The 27,949-nt window shown below is 54.5% G+C and overlaps 2 protein-coding genes and 1 long non-coding RNA gene across 4 annotated transcripts; all 3 read left to right on the forward strand.

Moving 5' to 3' along the window:
* The first annotated feature begins 1,016 nt into the window (after window positions 1-1,016).
* On the forward strand, window positions 1,017-4,847 carry LOC121352276. The gene is made up of 3 exons (XR_005954908.1): window positions 1,017-2,020; window positions 2,586-4,220; window positions 4,792-4,847. It is a non-coding gene; the product is annotated as an uncharacterized LOC121352276 (long non-coding RNA).
* A 20-nt stretch (window positions 4,848-4,867) lies between these two features.
* Window positions 4,868-11,327, forward strand: LOC121352275 (ras-related and estrogen-regulated growth inhibitor-like). Its single transcript, XM_041465082.1, has 4 exons — window positions 4,868-5,061; window positions 8,609-8,665; window positions 9,307-9,380; window positions 10,027-11,327. The coding sequence occupies exons 1-4, from the start codon at window positions 4,965-4,967 to the stop codon at window positions 10,510-10,512; spliced, it is 714 nt and encodes a 237-aa protein (XP_041321016.1). The 5' UTR covers window positions 4,868-4,964; the 3' UTR covers window positions 10,513-11,327.
* Window positions 11,328-14,448: 3,121 nt separating this feature from the next.
* LOC121352309 (SITS-binding protein-like) lies at window positions 14,449-27,928 on the forward strand. Of its 2 annotated transcripts, XM_041465130.1 has the most exons (13): window positions 14,449-14,474; window positions 17,506-17,665; window positions 18,465-18,965; window positions 20,869-21,040; window positions 21,750-21,954; window positions 22,044-22,194; window positions 22,283-22,462; window positions 22,861-23,129; window positions 23,640-23,776; window positions 24,781-24,902; window positions 26,025-26,204; window positions 26,992-27,138; window positions 27,864-27,928. In XM_041465130.1, the coding sequence occupies exons 3-13, from the start codon at window positions 18,507-18,509 to the stop codon at window positions 27,882-27,884; spliced, it is 2,043 nt and encodes a 680-aa protein (XP_041321064.1). In that variant the 5' UTR covers window positions 14,449-14,474; window positions 17,506-17,665; window positions 18,465-18,506; the 3' UTR covers window positions 27,885-27,928. The 2 variants fall into 2 exon arrangements, with proteins under 2 accessions (XP_041321064.1, XP_041321063.1); XM_041465129.1 differs by lacking the exon at window positions 27,864-27,928 and having other exon boundaries at window positions 26,992-27,741.
* The last annotated feature ends 21 nt before the right edge of the window (window positions 27,929-27,949 follow it).

The raw sequence follows: 27,949 nt of genomic DNA on the forward strand, positions 1-27,949 counted from the left end.
AATTAGGGTGGTTTCACTGCATTTTGGGGGGACAAAAATTCAGGAAGGGAAAATCCAGCCAGTATCAGGAAGTTTTTGGCTTAAAAATGTTTATGATGCAAAATAGGCAGGTTTTGTTGGATTTATTCAGACTGAGGTAAAAAGGGATTATTTTGATGCTTTCTTCAGGAGAATTTGAATCAAAAGCTTCTTGTTATTCCAAGTGGAAGCAGGAATGCCCAGCTCTCAGGGATGAAGTCACAGGTCTCCGTGGGACTTCAGGGGCGTGATCCTTGTCACCCTTCCTGGTGCTAAATAGCACTGAAATAGGTTGAGAGCAGGAATCTCTCAAGAAAACCGGTTTGGGATTTATTTTTCCTTTAAGCACTGATTCGTGGTGGAAATTTCTCTGCCAGGACCAAACAGATCCGGGTGGAATTTGAGATGCTTTGCCCAGAGCTGAAGATCCACGTGGGTCGGACGAGAAGCAGGCCTGGGCTCCGGCCACCCCTGTTCCCCCCGGGAGGGAGGCTGGAGAGCCGAGCAGAGGGCATGTGCTGGGAATTGGGAGTGAATTCCAGCGCTGATCCCTGCCCGCTGGCCACAAAGCCGCTGCCTGTGCTGCTCCTGCTGTGCTTTCCAAGAATGCCGGCAGGGCTCGGCGGCAGCAGGACAGCTGGCTCCGCAGCCCTGACATTTCCCATCATAAGGAAGCGTTGTTTTCTCGCCAGCTGCAAGGTTTGCTCGGGAATGGCTGGCGGGAATGATTCGGGAGGTGCCCTCGCTGCTCCCTCGGCTCCCCCTGGCATCCCTTGTTCGGGGCAGGAACGCCAAGAGCATCCCTGGCCCTGCTCCTCCCTGGATCCCAGGTGTGTGTCCCCCGAGACCCCTCCTCGCCCTCCCCTCTCCGGGATCCCTGATTTCTGTGTGCCGTGCACTGAGTCCAGTCCTTTCAAGAGTGGCCTATGGCACTGGAATTCCTTTGTGGCACCAGAATTCCTTTGTGGCTCCAGGTTTTTCCCTCCCCCTTAGCTCCAGCTGCTTTTAGGAGCGAGTTTTCCATCATTTCAAAGGCTGGTGCTGTTCCAAACCCCTCCAGTGCTCTGGATGTTGCAGCTTCGAGGGGCTTGGAGCTGTGTTTCACATAAAATCCTACTTGTGGTTGAAGGTAAAACAGCCCCGCCCTGGTCATCCCACAGGACTGCTTTTTGCAGCGTTTCTGGAGGTTTAAGTTACTTCCACGATGGGATTTGTCTTCCTTCCCTCAGCACAGTGTGCTGTGTTCTAAAATCAGCTTCCCAAGCAAAGCCGTTCCCGCAGCGGGAAGCTTCCCGCCGTGAGGAGCTGTTTGTGGAGTCTGATGGAGCCTGACAGACGGGGCCCGTGGCTGTGTCCTCCTTCCCAACAGCCAGCTCCTGCGGGAAAACAAAGTGCAGGACACTCTCTTTGGAAGCCACGGGGCAGCAGAGGGATTTAGCAGCTCCCTCAGGACGTTTGGATCGCGCGCTCTGCCAGCCGTGAGCTGCCGGTGTTTATCCAAAGCTCTCGGGACATGTTGTTCAGGCCCTGGGGTGGGAGGGAAGTGCTGTTGATTTGCCCCTTCCCTGTGTTTTTTATCCCTCACAGCTTTGGGAAGGAGTCTTTGAGCTCTGACGTGGAGCCAGTCTTGTTTTCTCAGCGTGATCCAGCCGCGTGTCGGAATCCGCTTCAGCGGCAGACAGGAACGGGACATCAGGAAACTCTGTTGGTTGGATTTCTCTTGCACTAGAGGTTTTATGATCTCCTGTGACCTAAAAAACAGCCTTTTATTAAAAAAAAGAAAGGGAACGTGTTCCCAGTGGGTCCGTGTTGATGCAAATCCCACATGGAGGAGTCCAGCAGTGGCCAGCATGCCTGGACATGGGGGCTTTCATCTGTTTTCCCTCTCCCCGTTTATAGCAAATGGAGAAGCAGCTGGGATCTGTGTCCTTGTGCCTTGGATGTGAATGCACAGGTTTCACAGCAGGATTGGTGTCAGAAGGAACAGAGTGAGTGAAGGAAGGTGAGGGGCTGAAGGCTGGGAGGATTCTTGGGTGTGCTGGGTTTGCTGCAGCAACCCAAAATGTGTTTATGGACAGGGCAGTGTGGCTTTGGTTATATCCTTGGAGAGCATTCCCTGATGGAGCTGCACAAGGGAATGTCTGTGCAGTAATTAACGAGTGGCAATTTAATGTGGTGGGTGAGCTGGAAAAGGGTTTGAGCCCTTCAAATGGAGGCTTGGGAGAGGAGCTAAGCCTTGGGGAACCAAAGTTTGAGATACCTCAATCATTTTTGAACTGGAGTTGGCTCCTGCATGGATCATTTGGCATTCCATGCCTTTGCATCATATCATGGAGAGAAGAAGGACTGGTGTTGTTTTCTCTTCCTTTCCTAAGTAAGAAAACACCATTGCCCCGTTTCAAATGCCCCAAAGTTCAGTTTCTGGGCAGCTCTCAAAACAGCTGACAACCCAGCAGGGAAGTGGTTTAGACCATGGAATGGGATCCCCCCGATCTGGGGCTATGACCTGCGGAGGTTTGGCTCTTGCTCTAGGTCAGCTTTTCATTTCAGCTGATTTCTGTTTGCAGGGCTGTGATTCATGGGAGCCTCTGGCTTGGTTCCCAGAGCAGACTCCTTGTGTCTTGAAGGACCGGCAAGTATGGAGGAGCCTGACCACAAATATTTCACCAGGACTCAATATCTCCTGCACCTTTCCCACTGGGCTCAGCTGCGGAGCGCTGGAGGTGGATCATGCAGCGATCACTGGTGATAAAGTCCTGTTTCCATTGCCAAATATTCCCTGGCAAACGTGGGACGTGGCGCTGAGTGCTCCTGTGGGGACTCGCATGTGGTTTCCACCTCGCCAAGGAGAGCTGTGCCTGAGGAGCAGGAGTTTCTCCCAGCTGTGCTGTCAGGGACACAAACTCCCCAGCTCTGGGACTCGCACTGACCCTTCTCCTAAAGAATCCAGGCATACATTTTTCTGGAGCAGCTGGTATTGGATTGGAAGGTCATAGTGGTGGTGGAGGTGGTGGGAAGGGAGCTGATTTTCCCAAGGTGACGTTGGAAGTCTGTGGCATGAGTGCAGCTGTGCTTCCATCTTAATTCCATCCTTCTTGTCCCTTTGTTCCCTCATCCCCAAGAATCCATGTGCTGTTAACACACTCAGAATTAAGGCAAATGTGACTGCCCAGCTGCCAGGGCTGTGCTGCCAAGGTGCTGCACCTGAGGCGAGCACAGCAGGAACCTGGAGCAGCAGGAATTGTTACTCTGCATTCCCCCAGCCAGTTTCTGCCTTCCAAAGTGCAAGGGTCGATTTTCCATGAAATTTGCCCATTTGTTGTCACACAACTCGCAGGAAAAGGGTTTTCTCTGTGGCTTCTCCCTCGTTTGCCTGGAATCAGGAATGTATTAGAACTGGTCTTGCAGAGGATCAGGCAAGAAGAGGACTTGATTGCAGACATCTCATTTCCGTAGGAAATGGGGCTAAAAATAGGGAAGGAATGTAAAGGAGACTTCTTTTTCTTGACACCCGCCCCGTTCCCCAGCTGGGAATCAGCTTTTGTCCCAAAATCTGTTTATTGCCTCGCTGTTGTTTTCTGGGCCCCAGATGTAGCAATGAGCTTGATTTTTGCTTTGGAGAAGCCGGAGCAGGGCTGTTTCCAGGGGCTGATGCACAAGGAGGACACACGTGATGGCAAGATGGGTTTCTGGGAGAGGCCTGCTGGCTCTCCAGGCTCTCCACGACAGTCCCTGTGTTATCCAGGGGCCTCCCTCCAGCACTGATCCCGCTGGCAGCAGCTGTGATCCCGATAACCCTGTGGCTGGTTGAGAGCTGATGTCCCTGTAGGCACCAGGACGTTCCCTTTGGACACCTGATAGGGGCTATAAATACCAGGTGGGTTCATGTTCCCTCAAGCACAGAGTGGGCTGTGCCAAGTCACCCCAGATGGTCAGGCTGAGAGATCCCTGTGCCAGAGAAATGACTGCAGCCTTTGGAAAAGGGACCGAGCCCCTGATGTGGGCATTTGAAGGCTCCACACCCTTGGCCAGGTCCCTTCTCCCAGTTTCTTTTTTTGCAGCACTGGTGTCACCTGGGATCTGTGTCCCACGGGTCAGAAGTGTTCTGGGGTCTGATGGAGAGAGTCAAGATGCTGCTCAAGGTGTTGTCAGGCTTGTCCCCTCTTCCCAGGATGTCCAAGGCACATCCATGCCAGCTCCAGGTACTGCTCTGAGCTGTTACACATTCCCTGCACACATGGGTACACCCCACGCTGCTGCCCCAAAACACACAAAGTTCAGTTTCAGGCCTGGTGTGGAGTCCTTGCTCTTGGATATCCATGGGGATTTAGTGGCTGGTTTGTGCTGAGCCAAGATTCACTCCTTGCCCTGCTCGTGGGACAAGGGGGAAGACTGGAGCTAAGTCAGCTCCTCTTGGCTCTACTGACTTGTCGGGTGCACAGTCACGGGGACAATTATGATTTCAGGCAGCGCTTTGGGGGCAGGCAGCACTCTGGCTGTGTTGCTCTGGCTGAGGAGGTGTTGCACCACTTCCCTCTTTCCTCACTCTTACAGACTCAGGGAACGCCAGGAAGGTTTGGGATGGGAGGGACCTCACAGCCCATCCAGTGCCACCCCCTGCCATGCACAGGGACACCTTCCACAGCCCAGGTGGCTCCGTCCAGCAGTGCCTTTGCCCCTTTGGGGTGGGGGAGCACCTTCCCTGTCCGGGAAGCGCTGCCCGGCGCTGCTGCCTGCGGGGAAACTGAGGCACAACTCCCGAATCGCCTCCAGGACGGGATGACGACAGCCTCTGCTGGCCAGGAGAGAGGAGGAGGAGGAGGAGGAGGGCATCAGCCGGCCCGCCCGGGGCTGAGCCCAGCCCGGCCCCCGGGGCGGAGCCGGCGGAGCAGCGCCCGGCGGAGCGGGGAGCGGCGGATCCCGGGGCAGCCCGGGCCGGCTCCGGGATGAGCTTCCCGCGGCCCCTGCGCCGCTCCGTGAGCCTCAGCCCGGCCCGCACCCTGCGCCTCGTCGTGCTGGGACAGAGCGCCGTGGGCAAGACAGGTAGGACGGGGCTCCCCGGAATCCCCCCGGTGTCCCTCGGTATCCCCCGCATCCCTCTGGTATCTTTCTGCATCCCTCTGCTATGCCCTGGCACCCCCCGGTATTCTTCCTCCCGGCCAGAGGGACCAACCTTCCCATGTCCCTTAGGAAGCCGGGACGAGGGACATTCTTGCGGTGCCCCCCAGCCCGTGGGGTTTAAGGGCACTGAGTTTCCTTCCCCTCGAGTTTCCCACATGGACACTTTGCACCGGGGCTCCTTTCCCTTGCCCGAGGGGTCTCCGGCTGCCTGGGGACCGGGGGTGGACGTCACTGACCGGGAGAACTTTCCTAAAAGCCGGGCTCGGGATTGGGTTTTCCCGGGTGTGAGGAGTTGGCTGCTCATTCCCAGCGCCCCCAGCAGCTGTGCGGATCCTCCTCCGCAGCACCGGGCTGTTTTCCTTCAGGAAAACTCCCTTTCCCTGTGCCTTGTTCAGCGCTCTCCGTCTGTGCCTGCTGAGGTGGGGGTTTGGGATACTGTGCTGCGAGCACCTCAGCTCCCATTCCTTCCTGGGGATCATCCTTCCCTGCTTCCCACTCCTCCATCCCGAGCTGTGAGCACCTGGGGGCAAAGGTGTCCCCGGCAGCACTCGGAGTGCCAGGACTGGGGTCAGAGGCAGGGAAAAATGTGGATCAACGTTGCAGTGCTCCATGATCCATGCAAAACCTGGTAGGACACAGCTGTGCTGCCTGGGGACAGGGAATGTCCTGCCTCTCTGGCAAAGGGAAGGCACCGCAGCAGTGGCACCTGTGCCGGGCTGTCGGAGCCGCTGGAATTGTGTTTCCATGGACAGCAGCCGGCATTAACGAAAAATCCTCATTCCCTGATTAAACTAAGGAAGCAACTCCCAGCTCTCCCTGAGCGATGCTGGAGCACGGGATGGGGCTCAGCTCCGGGGTACCCGGAGCCCCGGGGGTTCCCTGGAGGCATTTGGCCCCGATGGAGCAGAGGGGTGTACGGGGTGTACGCAGCCCTTGGCTCGCCCCCACCCCAAACACGTGTGTCTCCCTGCTGCTGGGCATCCCACCCAGCACGCAGCAGATTCCTGGCAGCTTTGGAACCCTCCTGTGGGCAGGTGTGGGGTTTTCGTGCCTCCCCCTTAGGGTGGGATGGTGCCAAGGGTCTTTAAAAGCTCCTCCAGTTAGGGTTGGCTGTCAGCACGTGTGCCTTGCAGCAGCGGGGCTTGTGACAGTGGGACAGTGACACAGACCTTGGGGCACAGGGGGGTAATTGATCTGTGGCTCGTGCAGAGGAGAGCTGGAGCGTGCCAGGAACAGGGAGCAGCCCCTGGGAATGGCTGGAACGCAGGCCCCTGAGTGTGTCCCTCCCCATCTGTGTCCCCTGGGCGCTGCTCCACACGTCCTCTCCTGCCAGGGGACATTGTGTCACCTTCCCCGGGCGCTGTGCCCCAGCTGCCAGGTCCTGCTTCCCGCCAGCCCCTGCGCTGGGGATGAGGACACCTGTCCTGCTGTCCCTGCCCAGCTGGCAGGTGACATCCCAGGTGATGCATGGGGAGTGTGGGAGAGGCGAGGAAGGAGCCAAGAGCAGCAGCATCATTGCTTCAGCTCCCGTGGGGAGGACGGGGGAGGCAGCTGTGCCCCAAGGTGGGGGTGACACCTCTCCTGGCCAGGGTGTGAAGCAGAGGAGGCTGGAGGTGGATTTCATCCCCGAGCTGCCAAGCTCCCATCCTGGCAGGGCCCCACTCCGGAGCATCCCCAGGACGAGCTGCTGCAACCATGGGATACAAGAGCCAGGTTGGGAGAGTTGAGGGGTGGGAACAAATCACATGTGGGCAGCTGCAAAAGAGAAAAATAACCCTTGATTCTCAGCAGGAGTTTGGTTTTTTGGAGCAGTTTGGAAACCTTCAGGATCTGGAGACCCGAGGTCCCAGACCCTCCAAGCAGGAGTGAGTTTGGGTGCAGCCATGTGGTTTAAGGATCAGGGCTGTGTGAATCAGCAGCGGGGGCTGGAAATCCAGCCCAGCTGGGGCTTGTGCTATCCTCTGCTGCTGCTGCCCAGCGTAAACTCTGCCATAATCCAGAGCAGAGCTCTGCCTGCAGCACGTGGAGCGAAGATGGATCGGCGCTGGGGCCGTTCCGCAGCGGCACAAACAGGGCAGCACGTGGGCACGCACCCGGTGCGATCCCGAGGTGCCCAGCCTGACTGTGTGACAGGTAATTCACCCCTTGAGCCCCCACCCCACATTTAAAGCATAATTAACCCTTTCAGCTCCAAGGAAAACCCTTCCCGAGGTGACTGATGTTCAGGATGGGGAGAAAAAGCTCCTTATAAGGCTGGGTGGCCGCGGCCGCTCCGCCTGCGGCTGCTTCCCCCACTGGCAGCTCCCCTCGTGTTCCTGCGCTCCAGCCAATTTTTAATCAATCTAATTGGCTCCTCTTCTCATCCCACACCATGTGCTCCAGCTTTGGGTGGCTGCCTGACATATGACACACAATCAGGTGCTTTCTGGAGACCGTGCCTGCCTCGTCCCGCTCTCCCCGATAACTCCGTTGCCTCTTTGAAGGTGCCTGTAGGTGCCTCCTGCAGGATCCCTGGTTATCTCCTCAGAGCAGTTTGGCTAAATTACCTGCTTTTTTCTTCAAATCCCTTCCCTGCTGTGCAGGTTTCAAACCCAGAGACAGACTGGGCGGGGGGGTGAGAGGATGGTGAAGCACCCAAGGAGGAGCCAAGCAGGTGTGAGAGGCAGGAGAAGTTCCTGCATCCCTCTTTCCCTTTCTGTGGTTATTTAAGCCTGGCCCATCTGGGGTGCCACATTCCTGGGACAAACACACAGATCCTGATCAGCTTGGTGTGGCTCTGTGAGGGCAGGACACCAGCAAAATCTGCTGGTGGGCAGCTGGGACAAACTGACCCTGGGTTGCAGGGGAAAGGGAGCTCCAAGTGTTGCTCCAGTGTTGTTCCAGCTTGGTGTTGGCTTTTCATTTCCACTTTTGTTTCTGGAAGGGTTTTTATCACATCCTGATTCTGGTGAGGTTTATCCTCCTGTCACACTCCTGGTCTGTTTTCCCTTCCTTCTCTCCCTCCTGGCTCTGTGCTCCTGCCTAGCTCTTTCGGGGTTTTTCCCTCCCCCTTTTTTTTTCCCCCTGTTCCACTAATTTCACTTTCCACTCCCGTTGCCTTTCCAAGCCAGCTCTCAGCCTCTCCACCACCTTTCACTCCCATCTCCATTATCATCATCAACACCTTGAAGGGCTCAAGCACCACTTCCACCTTCCACTCCTGCACTCTCTTCACCCTCCAAACCATAGCTTTGTCCAGAAATTCCCTCTCCAGGCATCAGCACTGCATTTCCAAAGCAGCTTCCTGGAAAAGATGTTAGGGCTAAAGGCTTTGCCTCGCCGGGCTCTGGTGCAGGGAGATGTCTAATCAGATGAGGGGGTTTAATTGCCTGAGCTGCGGCTGCTCCTGCTGCTCCTTTGCCCTTGCAAGGAGGAAAAATTAGTCCAGAGGACTGACAGCTCCAACAGGGTTCATTGTGTTTTTTTCCAGCCCTGACCGTGCGATTCATCACCAGGAGATTCATTGGAGACTATGACCCAACCCTAGGTAGGAAAACTCCTTTACCTTGGGGCTGTCACCATGGCAGAGCCAACTCTGCTCCCAAATTCACCATATTCCCTCTTCTTCCTCCTCAGCCAGACAGGCAGCCCATGGACATCCTGACACCTCCCTGGGTCCTGCATGCCTTTTCCCCTTTCTGGTGTTATTTAGGCAAAATCTATTGGGACAAACCATCAGATTGCACAGGGAAGTGCTGCAGGCTCATTCATGGCGTTGTGGAATCATGCAGAATCATAGGATCACAGAATCATTAAGTTGGCAAAGACCTCTGAGAGTCCTACCATCAAACCAACAGTTCCTCCTCAGTTGCTTGAATTCCTTCCCAATCTGCTGGGAGGTGGCTTTTAAAGGACGGGAGGCATCTAAGCCCCTGGAGCCTGTGCTCTCCTGAATTCTAGGATTTTGGGGTTTGGGTTTTTTTCTTGCTTTTGGGTTGTTTTTTGAGCACTGAAGCCATGTCCCTGCTGGAATGTCCCAGAAATATCCCCTCCTCCCTCTCTCCTGTGGAGCTCCTCTCCCTCCCTTGTTGCTCCCACACTTTGGTCACTGCTGCCCTCTCCACCAGCCTGGGCTGTGGCTGCTCCCTGGGGGTTCTCTCACACACCTTTCCTGTGTGTCCTGCCCAGAAATGATCTACAGGCACGTGGCTGTCATCGATGGGGAGATGGTGCACTTCGAGATCCTCGACACAGCCGGACAGGTGAGCTCAGCCTGCCAGGGAAGGCATCCCCCTGCTCTTCCACTGGCCTAATTCCTGGTGTCTGGAACATCGTGGTGGTTACCTCAGAAAAAGGGTGTTTTGGTGAATTTTTGTCTAACCTCAATTACAGTGTAATATATTCCTCCATTCCCATTCCCTTCAGGTAAATATTCCCCCATTCGCATGCGGGGCATTGCTGTGCTTCCTGTGCCAGTGGAGCCTCCTGGCAGCTCAAGGGAGCACTGGTTCCCCCAGTATCCATGCCAGGACAGGGCTGATGGCTGTCCCCACCTGCCACACTGCCTAAGCCACCCCATCCCCGCCCCAGGCTGCCGGTGTTACCACTGCTGTCCCTTTTCCCTCCTACAACTCCAGAGGTGTTTCCTGGTGCTGCTTGTGTCTCTCCAAGGGGTTTTCCTTCAAGGGAGGGGATTCATTATATTCCATTTCTCTTCATACACCCATGTTCTCCTGGAGTGGGAGGGGGTGGGAAATGAGCCCCATCAAAGGGCTGTGCCAGGAAAGCAATTTGGGGCTGCTCCTTGTCAGCCTTCACGGGGACGGCGCCCTCGGGAGGTTCTCCGGGGCTGCATCCAGCAGTGCCGGCATTCCAGCGGTGCTAACGGGAGCCTGTGTGCCCCGGCAGGAGGAGGACTCCCTGCAGATCGAGGAGAAGATCAAGTGGGGCGATGGCTTTGCCGTGGTCTACTCGGTGACCGACCGCTGCAGCTTTGACGAGGTGATGCGGCTCTGCTTCCTCATCAACCACCTGCACGCCAGCCCCAAGCGCAGCGGCCCCGCCGAGCAGCCCCCCGTGGTCATCGTGGGCAACAAGAAGGACCTGCAGTTCGACAGGATGGTGTCCACCGAGGACGGGGAGAACCTCTCCAAAGCCCTCAAGATTCCCTTCTACGAGATCTCCACCCGGGACAGCTACGAGGAGCCGGTGGCGGTGTTCAGCAGCCTCTACCAGGAGCTGCTCAGGCAGGGCCACTTCTCGCCGGGCTCCTTCAAGAGGAGGACAGTGTCCAAGCTCATGGAGAAGATTCCCAAAATGCAAGCCAGCTCCACCCTGAACTCCGCGGGCCGGAGCCTCAGCTTTAACTCCTTCAGGGACTACATTCCCGAGTGAGCGCCCGGCTCCAGCCCGGGATGGGGCGGCTGCTGGGGCTGTGCCGGCTCTCCGGAGGGGAAGGGCAGGAGTGGGGAGGGTGGCACTGGGTACAAAAGCCTGTGGGTTCTTCTTACAGGGGGCTTTGTGCCAGCAGGGAAGGTTTTCTTCATCCGTCTGATCCCTTTGTTCCCTCCTCCCCCTCTGGCAGAGCTGAGGTGGCCCTGGTGACTCCAGAGGTGTTGGGACAACCCTTGGAGGGAGGCTCAGCCGTGTTTTGGTGGGGCTCAGACCCAGCACAGGCACGTCTTGGGGGGGCTTTCCCCCTCCCCTGAGCTGGCTGGGTGTGTCTGCACCCCAAACCCAGCACCCACCGTGCTGGGTGACCCCGAAGGCTGTGCTGGCTCCCGGGCTGGCAGCAGCCATTCCCTGGGGATGGAGCCTGCTTCCTCAGCGTGGCTGGTGAGTAAAACCCCTGGATCCTCAAACCCTTCCAGCCCATCCAGGCTGTGCTCAGTAGCACGGACACAACGGAGCCGATTCCAGAAGCTGCTTGCAGGTCCCCCTCTCTCTGCTCATCTGCTGCCCCGTTCCCAGAGGGAAAACCACTGTGGCCTGAGGAGTTGTTGTTTTGCACAGGGATGGGGCAGGAAAGGTGTGGGAAGGAGCTGGGCTCGTGGCTCATATTCCATCCCTCCCTCTGGGTGTTGGGGCTGTGTGGCTGGTCGGGGTGGCTGTGCTGGGACCCTGTGGTGTGACTCCCCTGTCCCCTCTGTTGTGACCGACCCCATTGTCTGCTGCCGTGTCCTGTGACAATAAAAGCCGAGTTCCCAACCGCCTGTGGCACTCCCAGGACAGGTTATTTTAGGGAGCTTAAGGAAAGGAGTGCATGGTGTGGGATCACCCTTAAATTAGGGCTGGGCATGCCTCTTATCCTCCCCCCGAGCCCTGGCACCATGCACCCTCCTGGCTCCCTCCACCCCTAAAAGGATTCCCTGGAGGATCACAGCCTGGGAAGCCACTTATCCCAACTCCTCAGCCTGCTCCAGGCACCCTTTGCCCTCCTACAGCTCCCAGAGGTGTTTCCTGGTGCTGCTTGTGTCTCTCCAAGGGGTTTCAAGCATTCCTTATATTCCATTTCTCTTCATACACCCACATTCTCCTGTGGGGGGGGGCGGGGAAATGAGCCCCATCAAAGAGCTGGGCTGGGAAAGCAATTTGGGGCTGCTCCTTCTCAGCACCTTGATTAAAATCCCAATTTTACTGAATGAAATTTAATTTAGTGAATTAAAATTCACTCAGGGCTCTGTGTATGGGCAGAGCCCAAATGGGGCTAAAATGCCTCAGGGGGCTGGACAAGGAGGGGGTTTTGTTTATTTTTAGGGGGTTTATGGCATTCCCAAGGGAGTTGAACACGGAGCTGGGCTGGGGGTTTGTTTTCCAGCAGCTGGGGTGGGTTTTGCTGCCCTGGCTGGAGAAGAGCCGGTTTGGGGAATGCTGGGATGGGCAGAGAAGAGCTCAGGAGGGATTAAACTCCATGGGACACACTGAACACACACTTGAGCCTGACAAATGAAGGATTTGGGTGCCCTCATTCCACGTTGCTCAGCTCCCAAATATCCCCAGGGCTGGTCCAAGGGGATGGATTTAGCTGCTGGCTGGAGCCGGGCATGGCGGAATCCCGCAATATTCAGCAGGAATTATTCCAAGTGATGGATGAGACAGGAGCAGCTGATGAGCAGGAGGCCAGGCCAGCCCTGGAACAGCATCCCCAGCGCTCCTGGCAGTGGAGGAGCACTCGGCAGGGCCGGGATGGCTGTCCTGGAGTAACCCCGGCCCTTTTTTATATCCCAAGGAATCCAGAAGGCTCCGTGTGGTCGCTGCCGTGGCCCCTCACCAGGGCTCCTGGCCCTGCCTGCTATAATTAGCACCAAACCTCGTTAGGAGAGGCAGGGGCAGCTCTTCAGGACTGGTAATTGCTAATTACTGGAAGCCTCTAATGGCTCTCTAGGGGCAGTTTCCTCTCCCTTATAAAGGAAGGTCTTGAGGATGCAGCATTCATTGGAGTGGGGAGAGGTTTTTGGGGGGGGGGGAATTCTGGGGGGCATAAATCCTAAATTCCTGTGGTGAGAGGTCTGCAGGGGCTGGGCAGGGGAGGAGGAGGAGGAGGAAGAACAAAAACAAGAAGAAAAAGAAGAGGAAGAAGATGAGGAAGAAGGGGAAGGTCTAAGCCTTACTGGGAGCAGAGCCTGGAGTTTCAGAGCCCTGGGCAGGTGAGTCCAGGCCAGGTCCCTGGAAAGGAGGTGCCCAGAGCCTCCTTGGAGGCACCCTGGGGATGTGGGACCTGCAGCCTCCTCCCTGCCCAGCAGGGCAGTGCCCCTAAAACAACATTCAGGGGAGTTTGGGAACGGAAGCTGGGAGTGAGGGCTGGGATTTGGTTTGCCTTGGAGCCCCTGGTATCCCATGCTGAACCCCTGGGTGGATGTTCCTGTGTGTGGCTGGGAAGTGCCACTTCTCTGGGGACAGGTGAGTGTCCTGAGGGTTGTTCTGCACCTTTCCAGCCTTCAGTGGCTCAGCTCCATGGAGATGAGCTGAAGAATTTTTGTCTCATCCTTATCCAGACAGCATCTCCAGGGCCGGGATTGAGTTTGGCAGCAGGCGGGCTGCAAATCTGCTCACCAGATTTCTGGGAAGCTTGGGAGAGGCAGATGAAGCAGAAAGGTCCTTTCCAAGAGCTCCCTCGCTGTGCTCACCCCCAGCAGCTCCCTGGCACACCAAGCCCCCCATTACCCCCCTTTGTCCCCTCTGCCAAGGGCTTTCCTGGAAAACCAAAATCGTGGGCTGAGCTCGTGGGGTGCAGCTGCTCTCTCTTTGCAGCCACAGCTTTTATCATCGGTTGTGCCTTGTTTTAATTTAAAAAATAGAGGTTTGGGGCTTTTTGAAGGCTTTTTCTTCTGGAGGAGCAGCCCATGGATGTGGGCTCACCACAGCTCCTGGGAGTGGTGAGGACACTGGAATTGCCAACAGCCCTTTCCAAGCAGGTGCTGCCTTCAGAGATCCCAAATCAGCAGCCTCACCCCGCTCTGAGGGATTTGAGCTCAGAGCAGGAACACTGAGGCTGGCTGGGTGCTGCAACATTCCCTGGATTTGAGGTACCTGGGCTGGCCGTGGGGGTGCAGGGGGGTGAGTGCCCCATGAGGGGGGTTTTCCTCAGCACAGGGGGCTCCTCTCTGCCCAGATTAGAAATGTTACGGAATATTGTGCATTAGGAACTTGGGTTTGGTGTCCCCAAAATATCAGGCTTTGCCTGAAGGGAAAAGGGGGGCAAAGGGCACACAGGGGCTGTTTCCATCCCAAAACTGGCAGCTGGAGCTGGCGACTTTCCAGCTGGAAAATTATCCCTCCATGGATTATTTCAGGTGCTCCGGGCTGCTCCCCAGCCCAAAATCTGCTGCTTGCCATGAGACCCTCCTGAACACCCAGGTGGGCTGTGGATGGACTCAAGGAGCTCCCAAATCCAGGCATTCCTGGCTCAGGGCACACAGCTGGGATGGGAAGGGACAATAGTGGCTTCCAAGGGCTGATGCTGTTTATAAGGCCACGTCGTCAGTGCAAGTCCTGCTGCTTGTTTTTTCCTTTATAAATAGCTGTGGAGTTCATGGAAATCTGGGATTGCTTTCCAGGAGGAAATCTGGGCTGAGATTTTGGGAATTTAGGAACCAGATCACTCATCTTCCTTTTGCTTTTTTTTTTTTTTTTTTTTTTTTTTTTTTTTTTTTTTTTTTTTTTTTTTCCCTCCTTTTAAACTGAGCTCAGCTCCAATAAGGAGCCCAAAGCTCTCTAAGGCACAGAGAATTCCAGCACAGCCAAAGGCTTTTGCTGGCCCTGAAAGGCAAGGCTGGGAACTGCAAGGGGAAGGAAAACCCAAGGAGAACATCCACCATGGCACATCAGCTGGTTTATTCCCAGGATGGATTCTGAAGGTATCTTTTCCCTTTGGATAAACTCTGGGAGGGCAGGAAGGTGGGATATCCATGTCCATCCATGCTGCCAGCTTCAGGGAATCCACTCTGGCTCATTACTGTGTCTCCCAGCTTAGAGATACCATGGATAAATGGATAAAAATGAGAGTTTGGTGTAGGCTTTTGAGGTACTGTGGGATCTATCCCACAGGGAGAGTTTTGGGGTGAGGCTGCTCCCCACTGGGGAAAATGGAGGAGAAATGGCAAGTCCTGGAGGCAGTTTGCTGCTCACACCAGTTTTCCTTTGCTCTTGGCCAACCCACACACCTTTCCTGTATTTTTTTTTTTTAATAATAATATTTAAGAAATCCCAAACCAGAAACCTCAGGAGGGTCTGGCTGGGAAGATGTGGCTGTAATTGCTGGTGCTTAAAGGCTGTAGGAAAATATTGATGGAAAGGGCTGTGCCTTCCCAAGTGCAACCCCACAAAAGTGGAAAATCCCTGTGGCACTCTGTGCTCTCCCTTTTTCCAGCCAGCCTGCAAGGTGAGGACAGAACTGGAAAGGAGTGTGATCCACAGGGTTTGCAGTGATGGAAGCCTCTCTTAGGGGACAGTGATCCTAAATCCCAGTGGGAATAACCTTTAGTCCCTCTTTTCTGGATGTTTCACCAAAAAGCCAGATTCTCAGACTCTGGTTATGGATGCTGGTGAGTTCAATGTGTTCCCAGCCTCCCACTCCTTCCCTTCCCGGGGCATTGTCCACCCATTGTCCACATCCCACAGAGCCCAGCAAACCTGGAGCCTTGGCAAATCCCTCAGTCCTGGAATGGTTTGCGTTGGAAGGGGCTTAAAGCCCATCCAGTTCCACCTCCCTGCCATGGGAAGGGACACCTGCCACCACATCAAGGTCCTTCAGCAACCTTGGAGCCTGGAAAGCCCCATTGGAGATAAAAAAGCAATCTCAAGGTCTTTTCAACACTGAAAAGTCATGAAGAGGCAAAAGATGCTCCATTCTCCGTAGGAGGAGATTTAAAATGTTTTAAAAAAAAATCGTCTGGAAGCAGAGGGGCAGGACACCCTTCTGGAATCCAGGGAGCCACCCCGAAATATTTTTTTTCCCTGTGGCCAGTCAAGGCTAAGTGGTTTTTGTTGGCAGTGGGAGGAAGATGAAGGGAGGTTTCACTCTGCTCATGGGAGCCAGTTCATGCTGAGATTTGTGATGGGCAGGAAAACTCACAGAACCATTCCTCCTCCCAAAAACCAGGAGTTTTGGGAGGGTGGGAGCAGGCTCAGCCCAAACCCCCCAGACCATGTGCAGAGTTGGGGGGGGGGCCCAAACTTGGCCAAATATTGAGTTGTTAAAAGCTCCAGCAGCATTTTTCTCTGGGATTTGATCTGCTTTTTAAGAAAAGGTTTTTCAAACCACCCCCATTTCCTGCTATCCCTCCTAGGCACAGCCCCCTGTCCCTGCTTATCCCCCTGCACCCGTGGCACCGGACGCCATCCCGGGCTTTCCCTAATCCCACCTTGGGAGCCCCTCTGCCACTCCATGGGTGTGATTTAATCTTGTGCCATGTGACAGAGCTTTGCCTTCAGCTGCTGCAGCCAAACAACCTCATCAGCTGCCCCCCTCCCAGCCTATTTTGTGGTGGGAAAGAGGGAATTGCCAATCCTTGGATTGGCAGCTTTTGGGTGCTGCTGCCACGTCCCTTTCTCTCCCTTGGACAGAGCATTAAACCTTCCTGGTGTACCAGGATCCCAGACCATCCCAAAGATCCCGTTTTTTCCCTCCTCTGCCCTGTTTCTGCAGGTTTTGCAGCCAAGCTGAGCTCTCCCTGAGGCACATGGATCTGTAAAGCCTCACAAGTAATTCCATCGGCTCGCGGGTGCGCAGCTCTGAATCACCTCAGGGTTTATTCACTTCTCCTTGCTCCCCCTTTGCAGGCCATGGGGAGCGTTGGGCCCCTCAAGTTCCTCTGACACCCCTGGTGGAAGGAACACTCCTCCTTCCTTACTTTAAAAAAAAAAAAGTCCCTTTATTTTGTGTAGATTTGGGGTCCCATGAGTCCATCACCTACAGCTTTGCTATAACCACTCCTCACTCCATTCCCAGGGGATGCCCACCCATTTGAGATGGACATCACAGTCTCCTGGCTCATATCTGAGCTTTTTTCATCCTTCTGGAGCTCCTTCTTGTCCTGACACAATCCACCATTATTCCCTCCATCCAACACTGGATGGTGCCCCACCTGCAATGAAAAATTAATCCTGGAGAGGAAAGGCCCCATCCACGGGCTTATTTGGGCCACAGATGATAATTTTCCTGGTGGATTTGGCTGTCCTGGGACTCTCCTGAAGTCTGGGGTGAACAGAAGAACTTTGCCTTGGGATTGCTGGGGTTTTGCCTGGATGCAGGATGGGGAAACATTTTTAAATCCCAAGGTTTTTACGTTTTTATATCCAACAGGCTGTAATATCACTTGGAAAATCCAGGTATTCCCTGATCACCTGTAGATATGGTGAGATGGCTGTGAATGGGGACTGGAGCATGGAAAAGTTGATGGAAATCTCAGATTTCCAGATTTTTGCACCAGTGGGGATTGCAAGTGTCCTGGAAAGTGGCTTCCCTGTGGTTTTGGGTGCAGGCAGCACCCTCAGCTGCAGCACCCATTTTGGCAGCCCTGGAGTTAATCTAAGGGAGGGTCCAGTGGCTCATGTGAAGTAGGAACAGGGATAAAATCCCCCAAAATTGGATACTAACAGCAACAAAAGCCAAAGCAGGAGAACAAGGAGGCTCAGCACTGCCAGGGCTTCATGTGCGGATTCACAGGTGTGGGGCAAAGACTGAACCAGTGCCACCTCAGCAAGCTGGCAAAAAAACCCACTTTAAAATTATCCCCCTATAGGTAAAAGCCTTTAAAAAGGAATCTTTTTAATGTCCTGCCCCTGCTGGGGATGCAGCCACCTGTGGCTACGTGCGGGCTGCAGGGGAGCGGGCGGGAGGGACAGAGGGAGGGAGGGAGCTTGGCTTAAGTAACGCTCCTGGGTTAGTCTGGATCAAGTTCCTTCGGCTCCACGGGTCTGAGACGCGGCCAGCAGGGAAAACTGCCCTGGGAAAGAGGAGGAAAACCTGCTCGTGGTGGGAAAACCGCTGGGCAAAACATCGAGGACACTTCGGGGGCTGTGACAGCATCTCTGAACCTGCTTTTAGGTAAGAGGTGACAGGGGGTGTCGGGGTGGCTGTGCTGTGCCAGGGGAGGTGGCACCATTCCCAGCCTGCCATCGGGCAGTGGGATGGGGCCTGGGATACAGGGACAAGCCCATGCCACGCCATGAAGCTGTCCCCACAGGTGACCCCTCACCTGGAGGAACAGTAGTCCCATTCCCTTGGGCTCAGCCAGCGCCCAGACCGTTCCCAGCGGTAGTTTTGCTCTGTGCATCATCCAAACGCTTTTCCAGGGAAAAGAGAGAGGAGATGGAAGGAGGATGTTGCATCCCCTCCTTTCTCGACCCACCCTGGGATGTTTTGCTGCACCCCTGGCTATTTGCTGCTGCTTCCAAACCGAGCAGGGAAGTGATGCCAAACCCCACGGAGCAGCGGAGGCTGGAGCGCGGCCCCAATTCCCATTGTCCGTGGCCCCATCTCCTCCCGGGCTCTGGGCCACGTGTGACACCTCCTCCTCCTCCTCCTCGGTGTCACTGGGTGCTGCTGGCTGTGCCAAGGGGCTGAGCCCCTGGCTTTGGGGGCTGAGCCACCGTCACCGAGCCCAGCAGTGGGATTTGCTGTGGAGGAGCTGTGGAAAGGACTCTCCTTACCTCGGGATCAGTGCAGAGAGAACAGAGTGGCAGCTTTCCCTCTTTTAAACTATTTTTAAAATTTAGTTCTATATACATTATATTAATTCGGTTTCTGTGCGTGCTTTTGGAGCTATCCCAGAGGATCTTTTGGAGCTATCCCAGAAGATCTTTTGCAGCTATCCCAGAGGGTTTTCTTTCCTGTGCCGCTGCAGGAGGGGAGAGCAGCGGAGCCGCCACATCCCCGCGCTCGCACCATGCCCCTCTCCCGCCACACCGGCCAAATCCCGGAGTCCACCTGGACCTTGGGCTTCAGGGAGATGACGGAGCCCTGGAAAGGCGCCGTGGGCTGCCTCGGCGTGGCCGTCTTCTTCGCCATGACCATCGGCATCATCTCGTGGCAGGCGCTGGAGCAGTCCCCGGAGGAGTGGGTGCTGCGGGGCCGGGACGCGGGGATGCTGTGGGAGCGCGGCCGCGGGGCGCTGCTGCTGCGGGCGCTGCCGGCCGGCCGGCCCGTGCTGGCCATCGCCGTGGGCAGCGTGCCGGCCTCCGAGCCCCCGCCTCCCCGCGACCGCTGCTGGCACGACGGCCGCCAGTTCTGCTACTCCTGGGAGGAGGACGCCGAGCTCCGGCTCTCCCTGGAGCCGCCGGCGGCCCCCGGAACAGAGTGCTACGGCGTCCGCTGGACCCCGCTGCGCCCCGACGTGACCCTGAAGGTAACGGGGACCCCTCCGCCCGGCCCCGGCCCTTTGGGATCCAACGAGGGCGGCTCCCGGCTGGCCATCATCCCCCGGCTCCGTTATGGGGTCGCATATACCGGGTGGGGAAAACCTTTTGGAAGCAGCGCGCTCTGAAGCTGAGCCCCAAATCCTGCGGCGGTGACCCCGGGTAGGAGAGCTGTGTTTATATGGAGACGGAGTAAATACCCACTGGAGATGACAATGCTGGCGAGAGCCTCGGGAAGGTCTCTTCCAACACAGACACAATGGGCAGCTCCCGCGGGATGGGAATAATCCGTGTCCGCTGCTGCAAACATTTTTGGTACCATTCCCTGCTTTCTCACTCAGTTAAATAAAAGCAGACTCTGGGAAGGAGCCTTGGGAGGGGAAGGAGACACGCCGTCAGAGCAAGGTGTCCAGCTGTGGGGAGCCCTCAGAACAGGGAGGGAAGCGGGATGGGATTCTCTGGGATGGAGGATTGCTCCCCTTTAGCCACAAATCACCTGCTGGCACCGCTCTGGGTGGGTGGAAGGTGTTGCCCGAGCACAAACCCTTGGTCTCCTCCACTGACATTGGCATTTGAGAGGATGAGTGAGACAGAATAAGCTTTCCCCCACTTTTTTAAAAAACCCCAAACCGTTGGAAAATATGATCCAGCGAAATCTGAGTTCAGAACAGACTGTTTTCCCTCTTTCCCAGCTGGTGTAATGAGTTCAGCTGACACCTGGTACAGCTATTCCGAGCCTCCAGGGTTTCCACTTTAATAATTTACATGTCCTCTCCCCACCCCTTGGAGAGACTTAACCTCTCTGCGCCCCCGAGCTCAGGACTCCAGGAGGCTCCGAAGCCTTGGGATCGGGAATAAACGTGGGGTGGGTTGAGTGGGGGGGTCTCTGGGTCCCTTCTGCCAGCCCAGGCCCCCTTCACGGCCCCAGATCTCTGGGCTTTCGGGGAAGCCCATCCTGCCTGGGAAGTCACGAGGACGCTAAGTCCTGCTGATCCCTCGATTTGGCAGAAAGGGGAAAGTTTGAGGAGCTTTGAAGTGAAAACTGATGATTTCTGGCAGGAGGCAGGTCAGGGATGGGGATGTCCCCCATCCCAGGGCCCTGTCAGGCCTATGAGAAGTGCCCAAACCTCCAAACTGAATCTCTTGAGGGAAGTTCTTGTTATCAGCCCTCGGGAAAGAGGGAAGCTGTACCTCGGGAGGGAGGATGTGTCACCTTCAGGGCACTGGTGCCATCGAGGTGAGGGCTCAATGTGGGGCTAAAAGCTCTCTGTGAGAGCTCAGGTGGGGACAGCTGCACTTACAGATTTACTCCAGAAACCCTGGAGAAGGCAGCTGGAGAGCGTAATGTGATTTTAAAGTAAAACAGAGGGGAAAAAAACCAACAAAAAAACCAAAGGAAAAAACCACTAAACAAAAAGTAAACAAATAAAAAACCTGACCAAACCAAAAAAACCCCAAACAAACCAACACACCAAAGTATATACATTTTCCAGCTGGGTTTCTGAAAGTGCCCTCAGTGCATTTTAAAGCTGTTTCCTTGAATCTCCCCCTCTGTTGTCCTGTCCCACACAGGACAGGACACAATTATCACACCTGCAGAGTCTCTTCGCTCACACCTTTGCAGCATCTTTTCACCTGCAGCTCAGAGGTGTTTGATAACTGTGGTGGGGTGCAGAAGTGTGATTGCTGCGGCAGTTTGGTTTTATTTGTGCTCCTCCAGCAAAAACTGGCAGGCTTCAGGAGGCACGTCTTGCTTTTCCTTTGTTTTTAAACGAAACCGTAATTTTACGCTGTAAAAGAGGACACCTGCCACTAGCACAGTTTGCTCCAAGTCTGGCTCTCCTGCTCCCCCTGAGTATTCCTCGCTCTTTGATGATGCTTTCCTGGCTGCAGGATTGTTTTTCCATGGCCAATGTCTCCTGGTACGGAGGGCCGAGCATCCGTGCCCAGCGCTGGCCCCTCAACGGCGCCGAGAGCCCCGCGCAGCCCTTGGTGAGCGGCGACCTCAGCGCGCACCCCGACGGCTTCGGGCCCGTCCTGGAGAGGTACTTCCTGGGATCCACAGGTAAACACCTCCTTCCCTGGCCAGGGTCCAAGAGCTTCAATCCCTGTGCTTCTCTCCTCGCCTCTAAAAAGGCTGGTTTAAGGGCAGCACAGGTGTCTCTGGGAATTAAATATCCTGCAGATGTAGCAGCAACAGGGAAAGTGGGATGGATCCCGCACCACCTCATCCCGGTGGGAAAGCTGATACTGAAGCTGAGTGCCTGAGGATGGGGTGGCCCGAGTCACTCCTGGGACATCCCGTGCTCTTGTTGTGCCTGGTTTGTTTTTAAGCCCAGATCTGTGCCCATTGCTGCATCCCCAGCTCCACTCGAGCGGTTTTTTGGCTCCCTGATGCTGCTGTGGGATGCTGGTGTCATTTTTTGGGGCATGTTTGGATTATTCTGCAGAACACCAAACTTCAGGTATTACTCCAAATTAATCCAATTGACCTGAAGCTGCCCTGCACTGCTGAGGCCGCTGAATGCTGAGCAAAAAGGCCAGGAAAGGGAGAAATCCAGCCCTTGAAAGGCATTTTGGACTCTGCAAGGGAGTAGCAGGAATAGCAGGAGCAAGGGAATAGCAGGAGCAGGGTGGGGATGGTTGGCATGGCTGGATCAGCCCAGATCAACCTTGGCAGCAGTCAGGCTCTGCCCCGCTCATCCCTGCAGCTCCCAGGACCGGGAGCAGCCGGCTGCTTGCCGAGACACCATTTTCCCACTTTTCCCCCAAAGGAGTGACGGTGACAGTGGCTCCCGACGTGTCCCTTCTCCTGTCTCTGGAGAGCCACCGGCAGTTCTGCCTGGAGACGCCGGCAGGACGAGCGGAGCCCCTGCACTACCAGCTCTGTGTCAGCACCGACGTGGCGGCCGCCCGCCGGCACAGGGCCAGCGCTCCGGCGGGAGCAGCTCGGACACCGCCGGACACCACGCTCCTGGGGTGAGCGCTCCTCGCCCCGCCGGTGGGAACCCTTCCCAACGTCCTGCTCGCTCTCCCAAGCACCTCATGAGGGATTTCCCACCCTGCAGGTCTCCGATCTGGCGCTACCACGGCCCGGAGGGTTCCGCCGCCAAAATCAAGCGAGGCCTGAGGTTGCTGGTGAGGAGGCTGAAGCGGCATCGCCTTCAGGAGGGCGTCGTGGCCCTGGGGGAGCGCGGCACCGCCGTCCTCGCCGCCGCGGTACGGCCGTCCTGCCACCCTCCGGGCACGTGGGGAGCGTGGTGCTCCTCTCCCACAAGCCCCTCATTCCTGTCCTTCCCGCCCGCAGGACCTCGTGCCCTCGGAGCGCAGGAAGAGGCAGGCCCCGGCGCTGGTGGAACCTCTGGAGCTCTCCATCACGCTGTCCCCATACGCTGGCGTCACCTCCCCGCTCTTCCTGCGCTCCCTGCGCGGCGGCGAGGCCACGGGATACTGGCTCAGCCGCCAGCCCCGACCCAGGGCCGGCTCGGTATGGGACACCCTCAGCCCCCAAACCAAAATTAAAGCTGAATAAACCCCCTCAGGTTTATTATTTTATCAAGGGACACAGCCCGATCCCACTGTGCTGGGACACAGCAGTGCTGGGGGAAGCAGAGTCTTTCCTCATTCCTATGGAAGCGACTTTAAAATTTCCACTTCCAGTGTTGAGAAGATTCCCCAGCTCCACTTTGTGTGGTCGTTTTAATGATCCTTTTGCCACCAGCTCGGGGATTTTTGTAGGGTTGAGGGAGAGTTTACACCTTGATGCGCTGCACCACGACAGTGCACGTGGGATGGGGGCAGCATGGCATTCCCCCAGCCTTGCACCCCGGAATCAGCGGGACATTCTATGGATCTGACAGGGATTTCCATCCTCCCCCTCCGCAGATCCCGCTGCTGACCACCTGGAAGGGGCAGCTCTGTGCCCGCCTGAACGTCACCAGCGAGGCAGCGCTGGGCTGGTACCTGGCTCGTGCCCGGCGCCTGCGGCAGGCGCTGGGGGCCACCTACGTGGCCTTCGAGGGAGTGGAGGGCAATTCCTTCCTGGAGCAGGATGTCCCTGCTCCCGCCGGGCTGGAGGGTGATGGATACACCGAGGTGCTGGCGGCAGCGCTGGCGACGCTGGGCAATGGCACCGTCATCAGCGCCGGGAGCAGGTGGGCACCGGGGAGAGGCCTCGCTGCAGCTGACGGGCACAAGAGCTTGCTGGGGGATGGTGGAACTGGGGGATGGTGCTTGGAATTCGTTCTTGGTATTCCCAGATGTTTCTTGGCACCCAGGGAAGTGAAGTGGTGAGGAAGTGGGCTAGGGCAGCATGTTGGAGTCCTTGTGGGATAGTGCGGCCCTGGCACAGGGTGCCCAGAGAAGCTGTGGATGCCCCACCAGCGTGTTGGAGTCCTTGTGGGATCTGAGCATAGTGCGGCCCTGGCACAGGGTGCCCAGAGAAGCTGTGGCTGCCCCATCCCTGGAAGTGTCCAAGGCCAGCTTGGATGGGGCTTGGAGCAACCTGGGCTAGTGGAAGGTGTCCCTGGGGGTGGCACTGGATGGGCTTTAACGTCTCTTCCCACCCAAACCATTCTGGGGCTATAAGTGACTGGCCCTAGCAACTCCAAAGCCAACTGGGCATCATGGAATTTCACCTTGAATGGTTTGTGTTGTTTCTCCAGATCCAGTCACCTCCCGCTGTTTGTCCAGATGAGCCCCCTGCGCTCCGACTGGAGCCACGCCGGGCTGAAGGGGCTCATCCCCTCCGTGCTGCACTACAGCCTCCTGGGCTACAACTTCTTCATCCCTGATACAGTAGGTAAGGATTGGTTTTCTATTTTTTCCCCTATTTCTGGCTTCTCTGCAGCGAATTTTGCAGCCTTTTTCCAGGCATGGGAGGTACATTGCACCTGGGAAGTCTTGGAGCATTCTGCTCCCCAGTTTTCTGTTGTGCTGGCTTGATTGTTGATGAATGTTACCAGGGAAAAAAAGTGAGGAGTTAAAACCAAAAGAATATGCTGTAAACATTGCCAGGCAGCTCCAGCAGCAGCCAGGTCTCTGGGGATGCCCCTTCCCAGAGTTCCACCACAGCCCACCCCTGTGGGGCTTGGCTTGGGATAAATCCCACCTGGCACAGGCAGGATCTGCATCCCCGGGCTCCTGGCTGGATGTTCCTAAAACCCCAGCAGCTCTGCTCCAAGTCTGCATTTCTGCTCCAAAGCAAAATGGCTGCAGAAATCCTGAAATAAAAGCGTTATAAAAGGGCAAGAAACACCCTTTAATCAGGGCCAAATGGATCCATTTTCCTTTTTCCTGGAGCTGATGGAGTTAGTGGTGGTTAAAACATGCCCTGAGTGTGCAGGGGCTGTGCAGAAGTGTCAAACGTGGAGAGCTGAGCTAAACAACAGCCCTAAAATAGGGGTTGAGAGCAATATTTAAATCTGGCCTCTATTTTTAGCCTGTTTTCCTTAGAAAATGAGGCTCAAGCAATCCCAGCATGGGAGTTTGCTTCCCAAAGAGGTGCTGGAGCCCCTGGCTTGCAGGGATGGGAGCGCAGATCTTCCTGCACAGAGAGAGCTGGGCAGGAGGTTGTGTCCCAACAGCCTGGGAGCTGCAAGAGCTGGGAAAAGCCTCTGGAGGAAACAGGAATTTGTGGATGGCTGGGTGAGCCCTCGGTGCTGGGCGGTTTGTGCCATTTCCAGGGAAGCTGTGCCAGGTTTTCAGAGCGATGGTGACGCTTTAGGCACTGGGAGGAGCTCTGAGGTTTCCCCAGAACCTTTCCATGCCATGGGAGACCCTCACTCCAGCCCCGTGTTCCTGCAGGAGGGAGCGTGGCTGGAACCACCCCAGGGGACCCGGAGCTGTTTGTGAGGTGGCTGCAGATTGTGACATTCCTGCCCGTGATGGCCTTTGGGACCCCGCCCTGGCTCTGCTGTGACACCTGGGTAGGTATCCCAGCTCCAGAGGGGAGGACACCGGGATTCTGATGTGGGCATTGCCCCCAAAAGCCATGGAAGGCCTGGCAGGGATCTCCTGCCAGCTGCTGTCCTCAGCTTTCCACTGAAGTGGGAATAAATCCGTTATCAATGGGTTTAGATTCACGTACCAATGAATTTAAATCCAATGGATTTGTGTCCGTTATCAATGGATTTAATTATATTTCAATTCAGTGGATTCATATGCATTACCAGTGGAATTGAAATAAAATTTATTAAGGTCCTTTATTAACAGATGTAAATCTATTTAAATACAATTAATTACTATCCATTACCAATAGATGTAAATGCATTTAAATCCATGGGTTTATATGCATTGTCAATGGATGTAAATTCACTTAAATCCAATGGACTCAAATTTTTTATCAATGGGTTTCAATCTATTTAAATCCAATGGGTTTATAATCATTATCAATAGACTTAAATCTATTGATATCCAATTGATTCATGTTCAATATAAATCAACTGAAATACATTTAAATCTAGTAGACTTATGTTCAATAGAACTGGACAGAAACACATTTAAATCTAATAGATTAATATCTATTATCAGCGTATTTAAATCCACTGAATCCACAACTATTTTTTTGTGTTTTTAAATAAATTTAAATCCAATGGATTTACATTCATTAACAACAGATTTAAATCTCTTCAAATCCAATGTGTTCATATCTGCCATCAATAGATTTAAATCCAGCTGATTTATAACAATCACCAATGGATTTAAAGTCATCTAAGTCCAATTGTTTTAAGTCCATTATCAATGGATTTAAACATATTACCAATGGATTTATATCTAAATCAATTAATATCCACATATATACAATATATCAAATTAATCCAATTAATACCCATATCAATTTATATTCAAATCAATTAATATCCAATATCAACCCCATTTACACCATAACTTTATCAGGACATACCAATTCATTAATTTCTCTTCCCAAGGGAACACATGTTTTACATTTAAATTTTTAATTATTTATTTTTGGGGTTTTTTTCCCTGCCTTCCCTGTTTTGCTGTTTCCTGGATGTTGGGCTCCTCATGGATTTGTCCCCCACCTGCAGGTCCTGAATCTGACCCGCCAGTGCATCCAGAGGCACCGGGACTTTGTAGTGCCACTGCTCCTAAAATACAGCGAGGAGTGGCAGAGTTTGGGATACCCCATCTTCCGTCCTGCCTGGTGGCTCAGCCCCACGGATCCAGTTGCATTCAGCATAGAGGATGAGTTTCTCATTGGAGATGAGGTGGGAATTCTGCATTATTCCTGTAAATCCAGCGCTGCCCAAGTACAAACCAGGACTTGGATTTGAGCAGATTTAAATCCAAGCCAAAGCAGCGGATTTTTGTGGGTTTTGGGGTTTTTGCTTTTCAGAAAAGCTTGGCTTTCCTCATGAAACTCTTATTTAGGGCCCCAAAACCCTCTATCAGCTTTGGAAGTGAAATGATTTAGCAGGAATAAAAAGTCTCAGAATGTTGGGAACTGCTTTTGGGAACTGCTTTTCCCATAAAACAGGGGGGAAAATGCTCCCTGAAGGTGGGATTACATTGGTTTTATCACAGGAGAGGAGGTTTTGCAAGAAACACACATTTCTGATGGGTTTTTTTCTGTTCTGGTTTTCAAAAATATAAATTGGATGGAATCTTGGGGCAGCTGCAGGCAGGGATGATCCCAATCAAAGGAATCTCACTGCACTGCATTAATATTTCTAAACTGACAGAAGGCAGGGATAGATGGGATTGGGAAGGAATTCCCAGTGAGGGTGCTGAGGCCCTGGCACAGGCTGCCCAGAGAAGCTGTGGCTGCTCCATCCCTGGCAGTGTCCAAGGCAGGTTGGATGGGGCTTGGAGCAACCTGGGCTAGTGGAAGGTGACCCTGCCCATGGCAGGGGGTGGCACTGGATGCTTTTTAAGGTCTCTTCCCACCCAAACCATTCCAGGATTCCCTGATGACCATCTCATCCCCACACGCACACCCTGGCTAATCCTCCCTCTGCTGAAGTTCTTTTTTCTTTCTTTTTCTTCTCCCTGCAGGTCCTGGTTGCTCCAATAACAGAAAAGGGACAAACGTGGAGGGATATCTACCTGCCAGGAGAGGGGCACCTCTGGCTGGACACCAACACTGCCCGAGTGTTTGATGGTGGCACCACGCTCAGGAATTACTCTGCCAGCCTGGCCGAGGTGCCCGTGTTCGTAAAGACCTCCTGAATCCAGGCTGGGCAGCTCTGGGACAGACACCTCCGAGGGCAGCACACCCCTCAGACTTCCAGCCTCTTTGCACTTTTCCCAGATCCTTTTTTGTTTTGTTTTGTTTTTTACTTCAGCAGAAATTGTCTGCATTTTCTTACTCGTTGTTACCCTAAAGCAGTGGCTCTGCCACCAGCATCCATCCACATTGAATGCTGCATTTTTTCCCAGGATTTTCCTGGTGAAATACTTGTGTATGTGTATGTTCAAGTGGGAATGTCCAGCATTTCCAGGTCCCTGGCACCACGTTCAGAGAGGCAGTGAGAGGATTTTACAGGAGATAAACAAACATCAGCTTATACCTGAGGAGAAGTTTTGTATTTAATGAAAAAATTAAATCTAGGGGTAAACTACCAGGATAGTTTTGGTGCTGTGTGTGGCCACCTCCTGTGCTGAGCAGTGCTTCTCCCACCTGAGGCTGTGTCTGGTCTCCAGGTAGCAAGAGCCCACCTTCTGAGTAAATTTGGGGAAATGAATGAATTCCAGGTGCTTTTAAAGCAGGTTTCTGTGGAAGAAAAATAAACTTGATCAAGCAGAGGAGTGGCTCTACCAGAGCATGATGTGGATATCGAGGATCCTTGCCCACCTCCTGTGTGCCCAGGCTCCTGCTTTTCACCATTTGTTGAATTTTATGGCTTTTTTCCAATTATTTCTTGCAGTTCAAGAGGGATCCAGTGTGACCAGGCTCCTTCCATCCAGCAGAGACTGTATCCATAGGCAAAATCCACATCCCACATGCTGAATA

Source organism: Pyrgilauda ruficollis, unplaced genomic scaffold, assembly GCF_017590135.1.
Source record: "Pyrgilauda ruficollis isolate IOZ18807 unplaced genomic scaffold, ASM1759013v1 scaffold187, whole genome shotgun sequence".
Classification (NCBI taxonomy): domain Eukaryota; kingdom Metazoa; phylum Chordata; class Aves; order Passeriformes; family Passeridae; genus Pyrgilauda; species Pyrgilauda ruficollis.